At 42.3% G+C, this 24,197-nt stretch overlaps 1 protein-coding gene across 2 annotated transcripts in view; it reads left to right on the top strand.

The window, feature by feature from the left end:
• The window catches only part of FAM135B (family with sequence similarity 135 member B), a 211,253-nt gene that overhangs the window by 132,194 nt on the left and 54,862 nt on the right, over positions 1–24,197 (top strand). For both annotated transcript variants that reach the window (XR_005703517.2, XM_040081750.1), the window contains exons 6-7: positions 1,435–1,608; positions 19,183–19,309. Coding sequence is in view for 1 of the 2 variants with exons in the window: in XM_040081750.1 (XP_039937684.1) it covers positions 1,435–1,608; positions 19,183–19,309 (301 nt within the window). In the remaining variant the exon portion in view is untranslated. The remainder of the gene's footprint in view (positions 1–1,434; positions 1,609–19,182; positions 19,310–24,197) is intronic.

Genomic DNA, 24,197 nt, shown 5'->3' on the forward strand with positions numbered 1-24,197 from the left:
ATTCTTAGGTGAAGTGGGAACAGCATCCCTTGCTGGAACATAGCGGGAAGTATGATCCCAGGTGTTACTGAGCCTCCCCGAATCAGGGAAAAGGATTCCAGTGATTTGAGCAGCATTTATAGGGAGTGGGAGGGGATGCAGAGAAATCATCTGAGCTGTGTTTCGTCCTGAGTCTGTCCTCGTGGGATTTGGTTCATACCCACAGAGCACACAAACACATTCGAAGAACATGTTTCTGTTATCTCCAAGATACAAAAAGAGAAAACTTGTTCTCTCAGGCAGGGGGGACTTGACTATCAGTCAAGCGGATCTTGAAGAGAGGAAAAGCAAACATTAAGTTACAGCCAAAAATAAAAAGAACTGAAACATTTAAGTTATGGAATTGTTTTCTAACCCATACACCTAAGTTCTGTTATCAACTAAAAGACTAGTGTGATTTACTATAAACAAAAGTAGTGATTTTTAGAAGACCATATTCTGCAAATATCAATGAAATGTTTCTTGGAACTAACCATGCACCACTCAACCATCTATTCCTAGGCTTTCTTAGCTCTGGGAAACAATTGGCTTCAGAAGTGTCTTTAATGCTTTAAAATAATTCCTCTTTAGAAGTTTCACTTGTATTGGGCAGATCTGTTTAGGCATGCTCCAGGTTTACAGCACAGTCTCCTGTTCTGTAGATGACTCAGATGTCATGTGGTTGACTGCACACTAGGATGGTTTTTCTGGAACAGTTATAAACAAACTTTAAATTAAAGTCTTGACTTTTATTTACTGAAAAAACCCCAAAAAAACCCAAAAGAAAAAAAAACAATCCAAACCCCAGAGAAGTTAATCCAACCTGTACTTTTTCTTTGCAGTTACTTCAATTTCTCTTTTGAATTTTGGCTTCTTCCAAAAAGTTTTTTTAGATCAATAAACTGAAAAGGTATTCTGTATATTTTCAGCTGTGTCTGTCACAGGACTGCTGTTAACTCTCACAGGCTGCCTGAGCTGATTGTTCTTAGACAGAAGAACAGAAGCAGTGTGGTGTCCCGTCTATGAACACTCAAATAATCTGAACAGTTTTCTAAATGCATTTCCTTCTGCTATTTAGATATTGATATGCCTACTAGTGCATAGCTGGACATCAAGGGCAATCTTCAGGGAAAACCAGGACTGTGTCACATCTGTTCTTCTTTTACACCATATATTAATTCATATCTCTGCATATGTTCTTTTTTTTTAATTTCTATTTAATTATATCTACATTAGTATAAATATTTATGTTTGGCACGAGTGTAGCACAAGATGCTCTTCAGTTACGTTACCCCTTATGAAGCTGAGGAGTGATAAAATTTCACCTCAAGCCGTCTCTGTCTGCTGCCTGTAGCACGGTGCAGGCTGTGACAGCTCAGCCTCTCACTGACCCTTGTGACCTCCTTTCCCCTGCAGGCTGAGGGATGTCCCAGCCGTGCCCATGATCAGCAGCCGCACACTGTGTCTGCACTTCCACCCCCGCAGAGGGCTGCACCACCACGTTCCTGTCATGTTTGACTACTTCCACCTGTCCGTGGTCTCCGTCACAGTGCACGCCTCCCTGGTGGCTTTGCACCAGCCTCTCATCAGGTAATGGGCACAGGAATGGCAGTGGGAAAGCAGAGGAGGCTCCTTTGCTGAGCTCTCTCCTACAATTTACTCACTGGATGGGGAAAACAGAGAGGATAATTTAGTTTAAAGGTTTTTGGTCCTGGATTGAGAGTCTGGAGATTGCAGTTTAGAACTAAACTCTGACACAGACCTCTTCTCTTGGTAAGACACTGGGGGTCTGGTCAAAAAAATTACAGACTTTTGAGAAAGAGGTTAAGAATTTGGGTTGGTCTTGATCTCTATTCCCTATCTGTAATGAGGAAAGTGCAAATTGTGTTTTCCTTCGTTGTTTTTCCTTTTTGATCTAAAAGCAACTAAAAGCATTTACCTTTTTCCTCTCTGATGATTTGCAAAGCATTCAGGACAGCTGGACTCATCTATGGCCTCTGTGCATGAGCATAATTCACAAAGAGGTTACGAGGAGGCACGCAGGAGTCAGTGCTGGCTAGGGCTCCACTGCATTTTCCATTTGCAGCATCATCTGGTTTGACTGTGCAGCACTATAATACCAGCTGCCATGGGGTCAAGGTGTGATTTATGTTATCTGATTCATAATGACAAGAAAACAATTCAGAACTCCTTCAAGTAAAGCAGGGCTGGAGGTCAATATCTTCTATTATTTAGAACAGGTAAAGGGAAGCAAAGGTCTTTCAGGCAATTTACTTAAAGCCAAATCTTGTCAGCACGTGAGATAGAGAGGGCTGGGAAGGAGGGAACTCCTTTGGTTTTGAAGCAAAAAGCAGTGTTCAGATTTGTTCAGCTTCCCTTAACTCCATCAAGTTCTTTTTTCCCAAATGACCAAGAGATCTTAATTTTGTCGAATATTGTGTGACGAGCATGGTGTCAGAGAGGAAAGATGAATCTGTAGAGTTTGTTTTCCTCAGGTTTCATGTTTTGATTTAATATTTCTTTGTTTCAGTTCTCCATTGGGGTAAAGGCATTGCTTGAATGTGATGCCACAGAATGATTTGGGATTTCAAGAGGTTGAGCCTGAGGTTGTGAGGAGTTGAGAATTTGTGCATGCTCCATCCCTGAACCTGTTCAAGCTCAAATTGGATGGGACTTTGAGCAACCTGGTCTAGTGGAAGATGTCCCTGCCCATGGCAGGAAGGCTGAAACTAGATAACCTTTAAGGTCCCTTCCAAACCAAACTGTTCTAAGGTTCTATGATCCTGTGAGATGTGACAGGGATGTGTCTCGTATCAGCAGATCAGACTGACATATCTGTGTTCTGCTGATTTTCTATGCGTTGACTTTTTAAACAGTGAATTAGGTTGTAAGAAACTACTTCTAACCAGATAGTTTTGATCAGATAATTTGCTCATTGTTCTACTATAGGAAAGGATGAAAGAGCAAGAGCTTAAGAGGCTTAATGACTGTTTTCTGTTCTGTGTTATCCTCTAATGAATGGAGTTGCACAGCTTTGTTACTGTTATTAGGCATAAATCACATGATAAGCAACTGTTCCATAGTCAGATTATTACAGCTGTTAAAATACTATTTTGTGGACATTTGTAAAGTGTACAATGTATTTACTTAATGTGGTGGAATGAAGATTTTTGACAACACAATATACAGCCTCATTTGCTTAAAGCCATAAAATCATTTTAAAGTGTGATAGTGAGGATTTATCTTCTTCTCGATAAATATTCCAAATGCAAAGAGTTTTTATAACATGCATTCCTTAGGAATAAATCAAGATGAAGACAGTAATATAAAATAAATGGCTCTTCCAAACACTCTAAAACAAAACTGGCCAATTAAAACTTATTTGGGTTTCCCACAGCTCAGAACTTTCCTTTTTATCATTTATCATTGGAATTTATTAGGAGCATAAAAAAATTAAGTATACACTCTGTTTGTTTGTTTTTTGGTTTTTTTTTTTCATAACACAATAGAATCTGAATGACTAGAATGACTAGTGAGTCTTTTTTTTTTTTTTTTTTTTTTTTTTTTTTTTTTTTTTTTTTTTTGGTGACATTATAGAAAAAAATAAAACCCAAATCTTACAATCACAGAATGAACTGGGTTGGAACGGACGTTAAAGATAATTTAGTTCCAGCCCTCATGAGCAGAGACACCTCCTACTAAACCACGCTTTTCAGAGCCCCATCCAGGCTGGCCTTGAACACATCAAAGGATGGGGATAGTTACATTAGTAGGGAAAAAAAATAAAATAAAATAAAATCTTTGCAGTTTTTCACTGTGGTTGCATTTGTGACCTTGAATTGCCCATCATGGTACATACTTTGTGTGTATGTACACATTATTCCTATACATATCTATATACTCATATGTCAAATTGCAACAGTTCTAGACCTACCCTGAAAATAATTATGTAAAATCAAAATTCACTGCTGTATTGAAGTTTTCCCACAACACCACTTTGCCTGAAGCACATTTTTTCAGCTCACATATGCCCTATGGACTCAGCTTTTCATATTTTGTCAGCTTTGTTGACAAAATAGATACTCTTGTTCAAGTTCTTCCACATTGTTTGTGTTTAAAGAGGAAAACCAGCAAGACCAATTCAGACCTTTCTCTTCAGGGTAATGTATATTCACAAAGAGCTCCTGCTGGGGAAACATTTCCAGGGTGCCTCCATTACCTCCTGCTTCTTCAACAAGTGAACATTTTGATATTAATGTTTGTCCTGGTTAAAAATTCTGATATAATAAATATTACATTAGGTTTGAGACTTTGAACCCCTCACCTTTTACCAAGCTGAGACTGAGTGAAATTTATATGACTGGGATCCTTTGCAGGCTTCTGGATGGAAATTTTGTGATTCAGCTTTTCTAAAAAGTGTAACACAGCTTTTTGATAGGTTTCAAGTTCATGACAACTGCTAATGGCTTTCTGGATTTACTGAGAAAGTGAGAGGCTGGGTAGGAAGGTGGTGCGGCAGACTTTGAGTGAGCTCATCTCCAGCTTTGTTAGCACAGAATCATAGAATAGTTTGGGTTGGAAGGGACCTTAAAGATATTTTAGTTCCAGCTCCCCTTCCATGGGCAGGGACAGCTTCCACTATCCCAGGCTGCTCCAAGTCCCATCCATCCTGGCCTTGGACACTTCCAGGGATCCAGGGGCAGCCACAGCTTCTCTGGGCAACCTGTTGCAGTGTCTCATCACCCTCACAGTAAAAAATTAATAAAAAAATCTGAAATAAATCTCTTTTTCAGTATAAAGCCATTTCCCCTTGTCCTATGACTACGTACCCTTGTCAAACACCTCTCTCCTCTTTTTTATAAGCTACTCTTAGGTACTGAAAGGTGCTGCAATGTCACTCTGGAGTCTTTTCTTGTGAAGGCTGAACAACCCCAGCTCTCTCAGCCTGTCCTCAGAGGAGAGATGCTCCAGCCCTCTGATCATTTTGTGGCCTCCTCTGGGACTACTCTAGCAGATCCACAATATCCCACAATTTCCTGTGCTGGGGATGCCAGAACTGGATGCAGCACTGCAGGTGCGGTATCACAAGGGCAGGGCAGAGGGGAAGAATCCTCTCCCCTTACCTGCTGCTCGTGGAGCTTTGGATGCAGCCCAGGATGTGGTTGGCTTTCTGAGCAGCAGGTGCACACTCTTGGCTTGTTTCCAGTTTTCCATCCACCAGAACCCCCAAGTTCTTCTTTTCAGGGCTCCTCCCAGTGAATCTCAGTCTGTAGTCTGACCTGGAAATGTCCAGACTCAGAGGTAGCACTTGGACCTGTTGAACCTCATGAGGGTCTTGTGGCCCCACTTATCTCCAGAGCAATCATATTTGCTGTACATATGTGATGACCACAAGCACAGTGTGATGCTTTGGTCCTTGGATTACTTAATTTCTCTCCTTGGGCAGCTGCAGCCCTCTGCAGCAGGGAAGGGACTGCTTGGCTTTTACCTGTCCTTGCAGAGCACTGAGCCAGAGCTTGGTTAAAAAGTATTTTTCTGACCCTTAGAAATCTTTGACTTCTTTAAAAATCACCCGAGGAGTGGTTCAGGAAGCTAGGCTGCCAGGGACCAAGTTTAAGAACTTTTCTTTCCAGGCAGGAGTGGAATAACAGGGGGGAACTGGGATTGTAGGGCTCAGTGGTTGTGATAGCTGTTGTCTTGACCTGAAACACTGTTCCCCTCACCTTGCCCTAAACCCAAACCCTTTGGCAAACTCAGAAGGACACTGTAACACCAGGGCTGGAGCTGTGCTGTGGCAGAGCAGTGACAGCTGCTGTGCTGGCTGCACTGAGCTGCACTGAGTGCTTTTGGCACCTCCCGATCATGGAGTAATATTTCGGACTTTTAGAATGTGTGAGAAATAGAGCAGAACCTACAGCAGGAGTTGGATGCCACATCCTAGTATGATACAAATGACAATTCTCTTTGGAAAGTTGAGGGCTTGCCTCTGGCAACCTTATTTTATCCAGGGTGACAGGAGATGAGCAGGGCAAGCCTGACAAAAGATAACCACAAAAATGGAACAATGTTCAAGCTTGAAACTGCTCCCCTGTTGAGGCACTGACCTCCATAAACAGCCTAAATACCTTCCATTCTCTTACCTAAGATCCAGAGGCTAAATGTGAGCAGACTTTTGTAAGAGGAAGGTGAGGAGGAGGAGGAGGAGGAGAAGGAGGAGGAGGAGGAGGAGTGGGGGCTTTGGACTCAAGTTTTCTCATTTGTATGGATGAGTTTGGTTTCTGGCCCGAGGCACTGACTTCTCCCTTAGCTCCCTGTCACTAGCCAGGACTGTTAAGTGCAGCCAATGTTTATTAGCACAGCTGCAGCTGTTAGAAAAGACACTTTGCTCCAGCATAACTCAGACTTTAAGAAATATTTCTGGTGTTTTTTTCCCGAAGGAAAATGTGTGGGTCTGTGGTGTAGAGGTCTGCTTAGTCTTAGGCATGCTGCCAACACAGTGCCTTACTTATACTGGACTCACTGGGAAAGCAAACACAAGAAACATGGTTCATCAATTCTATAGAGCTCTTCATCACTTCTCAAAAAAATAAAACTCCAAACCACCTAGGAAATTTAAAAAAAAAAACAGTCTTGAAATCACTGCAGATAAGCACATCCTTTGCCATGGGCAGCTGACAAACCTGTTTCCTCTTGCTTACACAAGAAAGGGGTTTATTTTTTCCAGATTTCTGGAGTCTCCTTAACTTTCTATTCCTTTCCCCAATTTCATACATAAGTTTATGTGCAAAAAACAAAGTAGAATTTCAGGATTTTATTTGTTAACATTGAATTCTTAATTGCTCATCTCCAAATCACTGTTTGAGAAACAAGAAATCTTGGTGGAATCTGAGATGGGGAAAAATATAATATAAATTTTATTGGTGGAGCAACCAAGACACAGATACTCAGTTTTTCAGTGCCTTTAATTTGTTCTTTCTTGAAGAGGAAACAGAATCAAAGGAACACAAAGTATTTTAAGTTTGCTGATCCAGCCCTGTTCTAGTTCTCTGCATCTCTGCACTGAGGAATTAGGCCAGCCCTGGCCCTTCTTGAGCAATTTTGTCTCACCTAAATTTGTTTACTTCCAGGCATCCTCTTGTTCCTCAAAAGCACAACTGGTCCATCTATAAATGATACACACTGTGCTGCCTTGTGTATCTTGAATTTGGGTGCAGATTATGCAGGTCCATTTTCCTACAGCTTGGAGTGTAGCTCTGTGATCGGGATATGCAAAGCAATAACACGGAGACGAGAGATTTCGCAGGGCAGAGTTGTTCCTCCGAAGGAGATCAAGGCTGAGCCAAGGCCCCTCTGCCTGTTTATTTCTTACTTTTTATACGTTTGTGGGTCTGGCCGTGGGTTGGCTTCTGGAGTTTTCACCTTCCAGCCAAATGGCCAGACCAACTGTCAGTTACAATTGTTTTCAGGTTAGAAATATGCAAAGGACAGAGAATGAAAAACAAAGGATTTGTTTATGTTACATGTGTGAGAAAAAGTGAAAACTGCTCCTAATATTGTACAGTAGCTAAAAAGTCTGACTCCATTTTATGAACAATCAAAAGGCTTTAAAAAACTCAGAAAAACCAGGGTGACATAGCTGACTCCTATTTATGGGCAGCTTGTGTCTGCAACTGCACAAATATTGTACTGGGGACTAAAGTTCTTCACTTATTTCACCTCCCCACCCTGTCTGCAAATAAATTAATCTGTAGAAAGAAAATTGATTTTTTACGCAGTAAAGAGCCATTCCTTCCATAATATGTTTATTAGAAGAATACTGGTGTGCTGGCTTGAAGGCAAAACCAGCAAGAGACTCCAAGTCAGAAAAAACAATTTAATAGGAGAGGAAAAAAAGTAAAATAAAATAAAACACATGCAATGGTACAAAAGATCACTGACAGAGTCAGAATACAACCTGAAACCGTGGTGGTAGCAGTCCAGATGAAGTGGTCTTGTTGAAGCAGTGTTCTTGCAGAAAGGTCTGGTAGCTCTTGTCCTCTGGGAATCCAGTGGGTAAGGCTGCCTGTGCTGTCCCAAGGCCCAGATTATATCCAGGTGGGAATGCTTGGCTCCTCCCCCTGGCCGGAGCATCTCACAATGGACTGATATAATTTTATCAGTTTTGTAATGGGTCCTTGATTGCCTATTAAACAGAGATAGCTCCTGGGGAGAGTTATCTATGAGTCATGCAGGACGGCATTGATGGGCCATTAACAGAAGATGGTCTGGAGGGAGGGGGCACGGGAAGCAGTGGTGCACAACTTAGTTTCAACATTTCATGTAGATGGTGATAGAATACATACTTTGGGCACATTTTACATTGTAACCTAGGACATAATCCACCCCTTATTCTATGACCATCTACATCATACCTAAATTAATACATTCTTACAGCTAGATAGATAAATATACACATATACAGAATGAAACCCTACACCCAGTTCTCACTTAAAATTAGGTCTCCCTGTGGTACACAACGGGTTTCTCCATCTTTCTGCATTACCCACCAAGTGGAACCAGGTCCTTGAGCAAAAACAATCCCACGGATGGGTCTGCCTTTGCTTGATGTGGGATTAATCCAAACAGTTTTTCCTAAGATGCCTTTCATGTGTACCACAGGGACTTTCTCTCCATCCACTGTGTGCAAGGGTTCACACGGGGCAGGACCAGCTTGATTGATTGACCCTCGACTGTTGACCATCCAGGTGGCCTTTGCTAAGTTCAGTTCCCAATTTTTGAAAGTCCCCCCACCAAGCGCCTTCAGGGTAGTCTTAAGTAACCCATTGCACCATTCAACTTTCCCGGCAGCTGGTGCAGGATAAGGGATGTGATATATCCATTCAATGCCATGTTCTCTAGCCCAGGTGTTTATAAGGCCGTTCTTGAAATGGGTCCCATTGTCTGACTCGATTCTCTCAGGAGTGCCATGTCTCCACAAGACCTGCTTTTCAAGGCCTAAGATAGTATTCCGAGCAGTAGCATGAGGCACAGGGCAGGTCTCTAACCATCCAGTGGTGGCTTCCACCATAGTTAGCACATAGTGCTTGCCTTGGCGGGTTTGGGGAAGGGTGATGTAGTCAATCTGCCAGGCCTCCCCATACCTGTACTTCAACCATCGTCCACCATACCACAGAGGCTTTACCCGCTTGGCCTGTTTGATTGCAGCGCAGGTCTCACAGTTGTGGATGACCTGTGAGATGTTGTCCATAGTAAGGTCCACGCCTCAGTCACGGGCCCATCGGTATGTTGCATCTCTCCCCTGATGACCAGACGCATCATGGGCCCAACGGGCTAAGAATACTTCTCCCTTGTGTTGCCAGTCTAGATCCACCTGTGATACTTTCACCTTGGCGGCTTTGTCCACCTGCTCGTTGTTGTGATGCTCTTCATTAGCCTGACTCTTGGACACATGTGCGTCCACGTGTCGAACCTTCACGGTCAGCTTCTCTACTCAGGCAGCGATGTCCTGCCAAATCTCAGCAGCCCAGATGGGTTTCCCTCTGCGCTGCCAATTGGCTTTTTTCCAGCGGTTCAGCCATCCCCACAGAGCATCAGCTACCATCCACGAGTCGGTGTAGAGATAGAGTCTTGGCCACTTCTCTCGTTCGGCAATATCTAAAGCTAGCTGGATGGCTTTAAGTTCTGCAACCTGACTTGATCCACCTTGTCCTTCAGTAGCTTGTGCAACTCGTCGTGTGGGGCTCCATACTGCAGCCTTCCATTTCCGGTTAGCGCCTACAATTCGGCAGGAACCGTCAGTGAAAAGGGCATATTGTCTTTCAGTCTCCGGTAGCTCGTTGTACGGTGGGGCTTCCTCGGCACGTGTCACTTCTTCTTCTTCTTCTTCTTCAGATAATCCAAAAGTCTCACCTTCAGGCCAGTTAGTTATAATTTCCAGAATCCCAGGGCGATTCGGGTTTCCAATACGGGCGCGCTGTGTGATGAGGGCAATCCATTTGCTCCATGTGGTGTCAGTGGCATGATGCGTGGAAGGAACCTTTCCCTTGAACATCCATCCCAGCACTGGTAGTCGGGGTGCCAAAAGCAGCTGCGTTTCAGTGCCAGTTACTTCTGAGGCAGCTTGAAGTCCTTCATAGGCGGCTAAGATTTCCTTCTCTGTGGGAGTGTAGTTGGCTTCAGATCCTCTGTAGCTTCGGCTCCCGAATCCCAGTGGTCGGCCCCGAGTCTCCCCAGGCACCTTCTGCCAAAGACTCCAAGACAGGCCATTGTTCCCGGCTGCTGAGTAGAGCACGTTCTTCACATCTGGTCCCGTCCTCACTGGGCCAAGGGCTACTGCATGAGCGATCTCCTGCTTGATGTGGGCAAAGGCTTGTTGCTGTTCAGGGCCCCAGTGGAAATCGTTCTTCTTGCGGGTGACCAGGTAGAGAGGGCTCACAATCTGGCTGTACTCAGGAATGTGCATCCTCCAGAAACCTATGGCGCCTAGGAAAGCTTGTGTCTCCTTCTTGCTGGTCGGTGGGGACATGGCGGTGATCTTATTGATGACCTCAGTGGGAATCTGCCGCCGTCCATCTTGCCACTTTACTCCCAGGAACTGGATTTCTTGGGCCGGTCCCTTCACTTTACTTCGCTTAATGGCAAAACCAGCTTTCAGCAGAATCTGGATGATCTTTTCTCCTTTCTCAAAGACTTCCCCTGCTGTGTTCCCCCATACAATGATGTCATCAATGTACTGTAAATGTTCAGGAGCCTCACCTTTTTCCAGTGTAATCTGGATCAGTCCATGGCAGATGGTGGGGCTGTGTTTCCACCCCTGGGGCAGTCGGTTCCAGGTGTACTGTACGCCCTTCCAGGTGAAGGCAAACTGGCCCTGCACTCTGCTGCCAAAGGAATGGAGAAGAAGGCATTGGCAATATCAGTGGTTGCATACCACTTTGCTGCCTTGGACTCTAGCTCGTACTGAAGTTCCAACATGTCTGGCACAGCAGCACTTAGTGGTGGGGTGACTTCATTCAGAGCACGGTAATCCACAGTCAGTCTCCCTTCTCCACTGGACTTATGCACTGGCCATATAGGGCTGTTGAAAGGTGAACGAGCCTTGCTGACCACCCCTTGGCTCTCCAGTTTCCGAATCATCTCAGGGGTAGGAATCACAGAGTCTCTGTCGGTGCGGTATTGCCGTCGGTGTACTGTTGTTGTGGCGATTGGTACCTGTTGTTCTTCAACTCTTAGTAGTCCCACAGCACAGGAGTCATCTGAGAGACCAGGCAAGGTACTCAGTTGTCTGATGTCTTCTGTCTCTACAGCAGCTATCCCAAAAGCCCAGCGATATCCTTTTGGATCTTTGAAGTATCCATTTCTGAGGTAGTCTATGACAAGGATGCATGGGGCCTCTGGGCCAGTCACGATGGGGTGTTTTTGCCACCCATTCCTGGTTAAACTCACTTCGGCCTCCAATACAGTCAGCTGCTGGGACCCTCCTGTCACTCCAGAAATAGAAATGGATTCTGTTCCTACATACCTTGATGGCATCAGGGTACATTGGGCACCAGTGTCAACCAAAGCCGTATATTTTTGTGGGTCAGATGTGCCAGGCCATCGGATCCACACAGTCCAATAGATCCGATTGTCCCTTTCCTCTACCTGGCTAGAGGCAGGGCCCCCCTATTCCTGGTCATGGTACACGTTGCTTTCTTCCTGTAAATATGTTCCTGAGGTCCCTTCAAGTGGATCAGTCATATAATTCTTCTTATACTGTCTGGAGTTCTGTGCCTTTGAGACTGGAGCAGTGTTGGCTCTAGATGAGCTCTTCGTGGTAGGTGTCTCTCTCTTCAGTTCACGTACCCGGGCTGCTAAGGAGGAGGTGGGTTTTCCATCCCAATTCCTCATGTCTTCTCCATGCTCCCGAAGAAAAGACCAGAAGTTACCCTGTGGAGTGTACCCTCTCTCCCTGGCTGGTGGGTACCTGCTCCTAATGGCAGAGACTCTTGTTGGTTCTGGCAAGATGTGGTAAATTTCTTCCTTAAGTTCCTTTTTCAGTTTCTGATGGCCCTCTTCAATCAAGCTCCGGACTTGCTCAGCCAGCCTTGTTTCCATGGATGAGACATGGGTACGAAATGGGGCAGTGACAGTATCCTCGTAAATTCTTAGTTTATTGACCAAGACGCCCACCTTGTCCTCACCTTCCCTCCATTGCAGCGTTGCCAGGTAACGGGAGTACATCTCTGGTCCAAGCCATGCAAATCTCAACCACATCTGCGATGTGCACTGGACATCATCTGGGCTTTTAGGAAATCTCTCGTCTTCTGAGAAAATGATCTCCAGCACAGCCAATTCCCTCAGGCATCGGATACCTTGTTCCATTGTGCTCCATTTTCCTTGGTGCACCTGGAGGTCTTCTTTACAAAGGTATCTGTCCCTCACACTTGTTAGCAAGCGCCGCCAGAGGCTGAGAGTTTGTTGGGTTCTCCCGATCCCCTGGTCAATGACCACATCCCGAGACAGCGATCCCAGTTGCTTGGCCTCACTTCCATCCAGAATGGTGTCATTGGCTGCAGCGTCCCAGATGCGGAGCAGCCAGGTTAGGATGGACTCGTTTGTCTGGCGGGTGAATTCCCTCCGCAGGTCACGCAGTTCACCCAGGGATAGAGAGCGGGTGATGATCTCTGGCTCTGTCTCTTCTGCTGAGTGTGAAGGTACTGCCACATCCTCATCAGTTATTATGCGGACTGATTTGCTCTTTGATTTCTTCTTCTGAACAGGGGCAACTGCCACTGGTTTAGGTTGTTCTGCTTCGGTGACAGTTTGTGTGGAGATGCTGATGGCACCTTTGGTTTCTTTCTCCTCTGTGACAGCTTGTGTAGACACTGACACTGTTGCTTTGTTTTTGGTTCCTTTCTCCTCTGTGATGGTCTGAGTAGATGCAGAAACTGTTGCTTTGTTTTTGGTTCTTTTCTCTTCTGTGACAGTCTGCATCGATGCGGTTCCTGTTTCCTCTACGACAGTTTGTGTAGACATGGATGCCGTTGTTTTGCATTTGTTTCTTTTTCCCTCCTCCTCAAGGAGACGCTGCACCACCCCATGTAGTGTTTGATTTCTAAACATGGTGCAGGCCGTGCAGAGAAGGCAAAGCAGAACTACCAACAATATTATGCTGTCCTTGGCACCTAGAGAGAACTCAATACTTTTGAAAACTGCTGTGCCATACCTAAAAGACTGGAAAAAAATCATTCTTTACCCCTCCCCACAGGGGCTGGGTGCGATTGTTGAGAGCCCAGATGTAGCATTCTGGACCAGGACAAGTACACAAAATAGAGTATATATTCCGAATGATGCTCATTGCCTCAGAGGTTATCATACAATAAACATAATAGACCAATACAGCAATTCTGGTACCATGCCCTGGTCTACACATGAGCATTAAGACCGGCAAATACTGCCCCATGTGTGGGAAAATGTAGAGAGTTAGGTATAAGATATATGAAAGCATGTTGAGCATCATAGCGGACAGCTGTTGTAATTCTGACTTTTCTCAGTACCTCCTGCCCCACGTTGGGCACCAAAATATATGTGCTGGCTTGAAGGCAAAACCAGCGAGAGACTCCAAGTCAGAAAAAACAATTTAATAGGAGAGGAAAAAAAAGTAAAATAAAATAAAACACATGCAATGGTACAAAAGATCACTGACAGAGTCAGAATACAACCTGAAACCGTGGTGGTAGCAGTCCAGATGAAGTGGTCTTGTTGAAGCAGTGTTCTTGCAGAAAGGTCTGGTAGCTCTTGTCCTCTGGGAATCCAGTGGGTAAGGCTGCCTGTGCTGTCCCAAGGCCCAGATTATATCCAGGTGGGAATGCTTGGCTCCTCCCCCTGGGCGGAGCATCTCACAATGGACTGATATCATTTTGTCAGTTTTGTAATGGGTCCTTGATTGCCTATTAAACAGAGATAGCTCCTGGGGAGAGTTATCTATGAGTCATGGAGCAGGGCATTGATGGGCCATTAACAGAAGATGGTCTGGAGGGAGGGGGCACGGGAAGCAGTGGTGCACAACTTAGTTTCAACATTTCATGTAGATGGTGATAGAATACATACTTTGGGCACATTTTACATTGTAATCTAGGACAACTGGTTAAAATTATTTTCCTCTAAGAACTCATCTCTAATAACTGGATGATTTTTCCTTTGGAGTTTGAATTTTATTTTATTTGGTACTTTTGTTATGTATCTGCAAAGATAAACCTCCACTTTGGCATGCCACTCCCCTGTGCTACCACCTGAGAAATCACATAAGAAAAACATGACAATTTCTGAGTCAAATTTAAAAAGAAAAATCCCACTCAAAAGTAAATTAAATATCACCACATGGCTTTATCTGCTTTCAAGTTTTACAGCAACTAAGGTTAAGTTCAGTGCAAATGAGCCAGCATTTTTCAGCAGTCAAAATCACTAAAGATTTCTAACCAGATTCCTTTTTGAGTCTCTTTGGTATCTAAGGAGAAATATCTATTTTCATTAAAATTTTATTTTAATAAACCTTATCAGTTTCACCCAAAAAGCTCAGAACATTTTACAGTCGCTGATTATAACATTGAAATTCCTTGGGTAAGAGAGAACCATGTCTAGAGAAGCACAATTGGTAAACATCCACAGATAATTCTTAAAAATAAATAGCAGGTCACCTGTGTACCCTATGGCTATGAACCAGTACTAATTTGCCAAAACTGAAGTTTTGAGTTAAAAAAATGAGGGAAATTGGTGTTGTCACTACAATTTTCCTGATCTATGGGAGAAGGCGGTTCCTGGTGAAATGCAAACAGATGGTAGTGGGGACTGTGAGGATTTAATGCTGAGTTATGCTATTTCTATGGGACTGACTTATATTTTCAATTTTAAAGCAGTAATATTTTATGTATAAAGGACTGAGAAAAAAAGAAGTGGCTTCTCCAAGGGTCTGGCCTAAGTGGGATACAAGTTAATTTCTTGAATTTCCACTCCTTGTTTACTCACAAGATTGTAATTTATTGTCATTAGAAATGTGATCATTGTGTCCATATGGAGGTGGTTTGGGGTTTTTTTTCCCCTTGTTTTTTTTTTTGTTTGTTTTGTTTTGTTTTTGTTTTTTTGTTTGTTTGTTTGTTTTGTTTTGTTTTGCTTTGCTTTTGTATTTGTTTGGGTTTTTGTTTGGTTTTTTGTTTGTTTGTTTTTGTTTGGTTTTGTTTTGTTTTTACAATTTGATAATTTCATATAGTGCAAGATAAGGTTTTTTCCAAGCAAGAATCAGATTCCAACTTTTTTCCCATTCTGCTAAAACTTTAATTCATGAAAAAAAATTGTTTTGCTTACCAAAAAAACCCCAAACAACCAAACCCTCCCCTGCCAAAAAAAGGAAAGCCCCAAAGCCCCAAAACCAAACTAAAAATGAGAGAAAAATTTGGGGTTTTCTTGGCAGATTAATCTGAAAGAGAACATGGTCATCTGTTAAACTGCCCTAAAGTATTTTTTTCTGATTTGCTTCAATAACACATCTGAATTAACATTTATCAAGACCATTCAATTTCTTATGGTATGAAACTGTAATGTTATTTATATGTAAGAGAACTGTCCACAGACAAGAAAAAAAACAGGGAATGATTATTTAATATTTTGTGCTATACAAGAACCTAGTGTTGCCACATTGAATTCTGCAACAGCAAGCTCAAAAGAACCAGAAAGTTCAGCACTTATTACAATGTGCAATTCATTCCAAAAGATGTTACAGAGGCCAGAAGTATAAATCACAAAGTCATGGACACAAATTCATAGAAGGTAACCATGCCTGCTGGAAATAATTGCTTGAACATAACCTTTGAGTCAGAAAGGTCTTAAATTTTGATTGCTGGATCTTGCAGGCTGTTATGAAGGAAAAAAAAAAAACTTTTCAAGGCAGTTTACTGTACTGTGTGTCCACATTACAGATGGCTGCTGTAATAATTGTGAGACTCCTTCAAAGGATAAAGGCATAAAATCATAGAATTATAAAATGGTTTGGGTTGGACGGGACCTTAAAGATCATCTTGTTCCCTACCATGGGCAGAGACACCTTGCACTAGACCAGGTTGCTCCAATCCCCATCCAACCTGGCCTTTGACACTTCCAGGGATGGAGCATCTACCAATTCTCTAGGTAACCAGTGCCAGGGCCTCACCACTCATGGTCTCATGGATAAGGTCATCAAAAGGCCAGCTCAAAAAGAACCCATAAAACATTTCACTGAAAATATTAATAGTTCTGCACATATTTTAATCCTCTTGGGCACATACATGTTACCTCTTTTGACCTTTTTTATCCTGACTTCAATTAAATGCTGAGGTTATCATACTGGATAAGGATCTAAATGTTGATATTAAATCACTGCTATTAAATAGATAGTCCAAATGGACACATAAGTAACCAAGCTTCATGATTCATACAAAGCTTGCTTGAAGAAATAATTAGAAGAAATAAATACAGAAAAAAACAAACAAAACCCCCCCTGTTATTGCTGTTATTCCTAATAAAAATTTTCTTCAAGCATAATGTACTTCAGAAAATGTTAGAGGGACTCAGCAGTTTGTAAGCATTCCACTTAAACTTTCCCTCAGCAGACTGATGATGTTTTGGCATGCTTCCCAAAAAAAGGGTTTTGTTTTACAGTGCTATGTGAAATCAATTTCCATAAAACCAACAGATTAAAAACCCTTCTCTGCTGTAAAAGCAAAAGATAAATAAAAAAGGGCATTAAAAAGTGCTCTTCTTTCCCTTTAAACCTTTGAAAGCTTTGCTCATATTCAAATGAGGAGTTTCTAATATGCACAGAACATTTGTTTAAGCTTCCCTCTCTGATACCAGAGCAATCATTTTTTATTTTGGTTTCTAGAGTCTTTCCAGCAGACCACAGCAGACAACATTGTTCAATAACAGCTGAAATTATTCAGAGCTGTGTATAGCTCTTGTCTGTTGGAAATAGCTTTATTTATTTGTATATTTATTTATTGCTTTTATCTTATATGGTGTATGTAGAAAATACATGGAAAGGCTTCATGCTGCTTAGAAGCAACCAGCTGGAAATTGCTTTGATCACTTAAAATAAAATATACATAAACAAGAATAGATACTTGCTGATTTCTTGTACCCCATCCTCCATCTTATGCAATGGCCTTTTGCCAGTATTTATCTTATCACAAGCAGTAATTTTGTTCTTCAGACAAGACAGGAATTTGTGTTTAACCTTCTGCAATTGGTCCAATTTGTAGTTTTGATTGAGATTCTTTTTCCAATGTCACAAAACTGTTTCACACCAGAACCTCACCTGTTGTATAGCTTTTAATGGTTGTTTGTTTGTTTGTATCTTTAATATAAATACTTCCAGAGTTCAAGAAGCATTTGGGCAATTCTCTTGGGCACATGCTGTGATTCTTGGGGCTTCCCTGTACATGATCAAGAGTTGGATTTTGGTGATCCTTGTGGATCCTTTCCATCTCAGGATGTCCCGTGATTTTACGGTTCTGTTTTCTGTGTGTTTCTGTGTGTTTCTGTGTGTTTCTGTACAGCACTCACCATTTTAATCTGTCCTTAAAAACTGGATCAGGTGTAGATATCAATTCATTAGTTTTGCCTGAGCTGATGTCCTTATGATACATGTCTACATAGAGGAATGACCTCAGATTGGAAAGGCATTGCAGCAACAATGGCATTTCCCTGTGGCTTTTAGTTCTGGAACATTTAAGAGTATTTTTGTGCTCTCTATCCTGGAAGTTTATATTCTTTCAAGAAGACCAGGTCTCCTGGGTAAAATGGTATTCAGGGTGCTTGGATAAGCATCAGATACCTGTGGATGGCGATCCCAGTCTGGAAGCTGTTACACAAAGCCAGTGGCATTATCTCTGCACTTGGTACAAACAGCAAATGTGTTTTCCCTTTTTCTCTGTGATTCATTACTTCAGTTCCACCTTTGCCTGCAAGCTTTTTAAGAACCTTTCTGGTTACTTGCATTGCAATTTAGGGATCAGTGTTTGTAATTTGACTCGTTGTGTTCCCTACAAGTAGACTGATTTCCCTCTTGAAATCTTGATGTCGTCTGTGTACAGTATGTGTTATCAGAGGGACTAGCAGTGGGGTTATCTCACCTCCAGTTGTTGATGAGGCAGTCATCCAGCCTCTCTTTACAATCCACAATTAGAATTAAATATTTGGAGAATAAAATTCCTCTTATCTCTTTGATATCACTGCTTCAGCAAGAGATAACTCATGCTGGAAATGCCAATTCCTCTCCAATGAATATAAAGACAGCCCACATCATTAACCGGGGTGTAAGTACTGCTCAGATTAACCCAGAGTATGAGCCCTGGCTGTGCATCAATACTCTCATGGGCTTGATGCTGAGTAAACTCCAGACAGGTTATTCCACCCTTATTGGGTTCTTAGTCTTTAACAGGAAATGTACAAATATATCCGGAAAGGAGCACTGACCACAATAGTCAGCACTGAGAATAAAACAACTTACATTCTGTCAGTTTTTTGAAGAAGAATTTGGAAAACAGTGACATCACATTGCACCCAGAAAAAAACAGATGTAGTTTTTTGGCAGAAGTCTTATCCTTTGGTGCTGAAAGCTAATGCCATGGGAGAGTGAGAAGTTGCAACCAAACTTCTGATCTATAAAATAAGTTTGGGATGAGCTAGAAAAGATATTGTAGTTGAGAGAGGTTATGCATAACTCAAAAAGGAAGGATTATGTGGTTAAAGCCAGAGAGAAAAATGTTACATCCATCAAGGTGCAAACTGATGAGGAGTTGCATAAGAATGTGATCCATGTGGATAGATGAAAAGGTTGTGTTGGTGAGATGTTAAGCTGGAGAAAGATCTATAAGACAGCAGAGAAAGGAGTGAGTTAAAGATAATACTCAAACCACTCAGCTGAATGCCTAGAAAATAAACTTCATTCACATTGCTTGAGCTACTGCACACTGGACAATAATCACTTTTCAAGGAAAACAAGAATTTACAGTGCAACTTGAAATAAACAAAAGCAAAAGTCACCAAAATTGTAAATAATTTCTAAGTAAGGAAATAATATTGGGACAACAATGATTCTTCTCTAACAAGGCTCCTCTGATTACTTTTTTCTTCTCAATTTTCTCCTCGTAGTTTCGCTCGTCCAGGGAAAGGTTCATGGCTTGGTAAAGGCAACCTGGAGGCAGGACAAGACCAATCCAGTATGTCATTAGAAAATCTGGTGTTTGGAGCTGGCTACTGCAGACCCACTTCTTCAGAGGTAAGGAGGATGAAGAATGCTGTCTTACTTCAATTCCATCAGAGAGTGTCCACATTGTCTGTAGAGAACATGCCATGGTTTTATATTTCCTGTAGAGGGATTTTTTGGAAGAACAACACTTCAAACATTTCTGCATGAACCACCTGGCCCTTGGATACACAATTCCTGGCTGTTCAGCCCCCACAAACATAGATCATTTCATGGTGCAAGATGTATGGGTATAGCCCTCACTGACAGTGACACTTTTAAGACAAGATTCACCTGACCAGGTGTCTGCTGTAAGATGAAATTAATTATTCAGGAAAAGGTCATGGCTTTCAGTTCTTGTCTATGACAGACAGAGGATATGAGTCAATATTAAGGATCTTGTGAAAGAAGGTTTTGTGTCCAGAGTATTGTGTGTGTTGGCGACGGGATGTTACACACATTTCCTTACTCATGGCAGGTCCCACAGTTAGCATGCGTCTGTGGTATTTCTTCACAAGACTAGATGACCGCCAGTGGCAAAAAGAAAGAGCCTGCTCTTTGTCCGGGAGGGAAAATATTGCTTTAGTCTCAAGTCCTGCCCTGCCTTGGCTGGAGACATTTCCCGATCGCTCATCGGTGCCAGAGTGCTGAGGCCCCGCCTGTGCTCGCGCTGTCTCCCCAGGGGGCAGGGCCCAGAGGCAGGGACAGGACACCACCCAACCAGGGAGAAGTGGGAGTGGAAGAGTTAGGTTACAGCTGAGTAAGGACACACCACATGATACAGATTACAAATCCGATGAAACACAATATAAACTCAATTAATGCATTACAACATGTGTCTTTGATCTTGCTACTTAAGACAAGTAAAAATGAGAGCTCTTTGTGCAATTTTTAAAAGAAATTTGGTTGTTTTGAAATGATTAATTGATTTTTGTTGATATTTTTCTAATTTATTTTTAAATGTTTTTTAAGCGCTAGTTTGTTGTTGTTGTTGTTGTTTTGTTTTGTTTTGTTTTGTTTTTGTTTTTGGAATATTGCAACTATTAAACTGTTAAGAAACCTTGATTCAAGGCTTCTGATTAACATGCTGCCCTCAACTTCCCTCAACCTTTCCTGTCAAAGCTTTTCTGTATAAATAGTCAAAATATGCTAGCCTAGAGCACCTGGTGCAGAGGAACTACCAGGGAATTAACAAGGGCTGAGAGAATGTTTGGCCTGAGGCTGCTTTCCCAAACATTGGATCAGTGTATGCTTTTGGCAGAAAAACTGACCTTAACCTCTCCCTCTCTGGTAGACAGTCATATCATAGACATTTAAATAACTGTTTATATTTTAGGCCAATCTCTGTACATCTCTGTACATCACATAAGAGAGAGGCTTCTTTGGAGAGTGGTGCCAATCTTCATTATCCTCTGGACAAATCTCTGTTGAAAGAAGAGTAATGGAAAGCTCTCCACTCCCATTTTTGCTTTTAGTCTCCATGGAAAAATCTTGGTCTGTTGTAATGGGAAAAAACCTTATTTCCTTCCCAATTTTCTTCCTTAGCTGGAAGCTCTATCTTCTACCTATCTTTGTAGACTATTCCTTTTTTTTTTTTTTTTTTTTTTTTTTTTTTTTTTTTTTTTTTTTTTTTTTTTTTAATGCAAGGATAATTGTGGTGAGTTGACCTTGACTGGAAGCCAGGTGCTCACCAAGCCACTCTATCATTCCCCTCCTCAACAGGACAGAACACAATAGAGAAAAATTGTGGGTAAAGATAAAGCCAGTTTAATGAAGCAAAATCGAGGTCATGTGCAGAAGCAAAGGAAAACAAAAGATTAATCCTCTCCTTCCCTTCAGCAGGTGATGTCCAGTCACTTCCTGGGAAGTGGGGCTTCAGGGCGTGAATTGTTTTTTTCTGGAACAGAAACATTATAATAGTGAATGCTCCCCCTTCTCCTCCTTCTCCTCAGCTTTTATTGCTCAGCACACATCCTATGGTTTGGAATATCCCTTTGGACAGTTTTGGTCAGCTGGCCTGGCTGTGTCCACTCCCACCCTGCTGATGGGACAGTGTTGTAGACAGCCCTGGTCCTGTGCCAGCTCTGCTCAGCAGAAGCCAAAACTCTGCAGGGCCACCCACACCTCTGTAGCCACCAATGCCCAGCACAGCCATGGGGAAAGTTAACTCCATCCCAGGTAGAGCCAATACAATTATTATTATTATCCTAGCAGATGGTATTTGGAACGAAATACCAAAAGGAAATTGCTCTACCAAGAATTGACTTTAGCACACTTCTACCCTGCAGTCATCAGAATGCCACGCACCAAACCATCATAAATATAATGCTGCACAGTCCACGTGGCCAGATGTGCATTTTCTTAGCTTCAGAAACCTCCGTAACTCATGACACCTGTTTTTGAGCTGAGTGGTTTAATTTAATAGCCCGTGATGGCCTTTTTAGCTATGCATGATGCATGATAATGAGCAAAGGCTATTTTCTCTTGGCTTAACATAAAGAAATAAAAATTCAGAGCAAGAAAAGAAACTGTTGTGTGGCTAGACCTAGCTCTGGGCGAAGGAGTGACTGACTGCTGGTTTATATGGAAGTTTATATCAGGCTGTAAGGGATTGAAGGAAGAGGAGTAATATTGGTTCTTACAGTGCTGCAGTACTTGGCACTGGGTCAAGTTTTCTTCCCTTTATAAACTTGTAAGTACTATTCCAGGTTGTTTGAATGAGTTTGTTAAATTCAATTGGCTTGGAGAATTTGTAGGAATAGTGTGGCCAGCAGGAGCAGGGAGGTCGTTCTTCCCCTGTACTCAGCACTGGTCAGGCCACACCTTGAGTGCTGTGTCCAGCTCTGGGCCCCTCAGTTTAGGGAGGACGTTGAGCTGCTTGAGCGTGTCCAGAGGAGGCAACAAAGCTGGTGAAGGACTTGGAACACAAGCCTTATGAAGTACGACTGAGGGAGCTGGGGTTGTTTAGCCTGGAGAAAAGGAGACTCAGAGGTGACCTTATCACACTCTACAATTTCCTGAAGGGTGGTTGTAGACAGCTGGGGGTTGGTCTCTTTCTCCAGGCAGCTGCTGACATAAGGAGAGGGCACAGTCTCAGGCTGCCTTGAGGGAAATACAGGTTGGACATTAGGAAAAGGTTTTTCATGGAAAGAGTGATAAGGTACTGGAATAGTCTGCCTGGGGAGGTGGTAGAGTCACCATCCCTGGATGTGTTTAAAAAAAAGATTGGATGTGGCACTCGATGCCATGATCTAGTTGAGGTGTTAGGGCATGGGTTGGACTCGAAGAGCTTGAAGGTCTCTTCCAACCTACACATTCTGTGATTCTGTGATTTTGCATCACTGACAGTGGGCATGAGAATGTATCCTACCCTTTTCATGACATAAAACCCCCCTGAAACCTGCAGACCTCTCTGATTACTTTACATATATTTTTGTTTGTACCTTCCCTACTGCATGTCTGAATCAGTAACTGTTGAATACCAGAACTCAAAATATACCACACATATTTCTGTTTGTAAACTATTCTGATTTGATGCAATTGCCTAAATCTAGGGTGAAACATTAATAGATCTTCCAAGGCTGACAAAGCTTCATTGAGAAGCAGGACATGGGAAAATCAATTTTTTTTAGGGATTTTGGTTAATTTATTTTTATGTCATAAACTGCCATGGAGCAGTTAGTGTCGGTCTATCCTGGTTTTAATTTTGTTTAGTTCTATTTTCATCTCCTACATTTCATGTGCATTTCTGTGTTTTCCTTGATCTAAGAAGTCTCCAGGCTTAAGCTCTTAAAATGCATCTCCTGGGCAAGTGCCTTCTGTTTAGTATCTTTTCTAGGGAACCAAATCTGATTATTCAGTTTACTGTAAGACTGCAAACAGTCAAGACTTTCCTTATTTTAGCCTTAGCTATTGTGAGTAAACCAAAAAGGACTTATTTTTCCCCTGACAGCTGCAGATAGATTTTTTTTTTTTTTTCCCAGAATACTTTTCAAACTATTACAAGTGTGCAGAAGCTTGGAAAGTATAGGAACTATAAATCATTACTATTGCACCTTTTTTCCCCAGGTCTAGGCATAAACCCCCAGGAAGGTTGTAGTTGATGGTGTCTGAAGCCTTACTAACTCCACGATTTATTCAGTTGTATAGGTTTGTATCTTGGTTTTGAAAGACAGTTGTCTGCCAGGAAAAGCTAGAGCCTCCCTTGGAATGGAGAATGTAAACCCTCTTCCCTCCAATTACTATAATTTTGCAATTAGGGGTTTTCAGGCAAAGATATGGGAATAGGAGTAGCAGTTCTTTACTAGGAATATTAAAAAAGGAAAATACAAATGTAGTAGTACAAAAAACAAGCAAACAAAATATCCTGGAAAAAATCCTGACAGAGTCAGGGATACGACCTGGCACCCTGTTGGTCAGGGTGTTGGAAGCAGTCCAAATAAATCCTCCTGGAGTAACAGATGTGGTAGAGATGGTCCTGTAGAAAGACCAGTTGTGGCGAGATGGGTCCAGTCTTCCTCTGGGAACCAGTGGAAAAACCGGATACCTGATGGTCTTGAGTCTCTGTTTTTATCTAGTGGCTCCTCCCCCACTGTGTGGAGCATCTCCCAATGGGTTGATGGAATGTGTCATGGCATTGGTGGGCCCTGATGGCCCATTATCAGAAGATGTCCCCCTGGAGGATGGAGGGGTGGTGACAGAGATAAGAAACACTGCCCCACCTGGTTTTAATGGCTGGGCCATTATCAGAAGGCATCCACCCCCCTCCCCCCTGGAGTTACAAGAGAAGGGGAAAACATCTCCCAAAAAACAGCTTTCAACAGATGACATAGAATACACATTTTTAGGTTATGTAACCCAAGACAGTTTGGTATAAATTATACAAATTCAAGAAGCAGATTGGATAACAAAATTAAATTTT

This window comes from Hirundo rustica, chromosome 1 (assembly GCF_015227805.2).
Source record: "Hirundo rustica isolate bHirRus1 chromosome 1, bHirRus1.pri.v3, whole genome shotgun sequence".
NCBI lineage: Eukaryota > Metazoa > Chordata > Aves > Passeriformes > Hirundinidae > Hirundo > Hirundo rustica.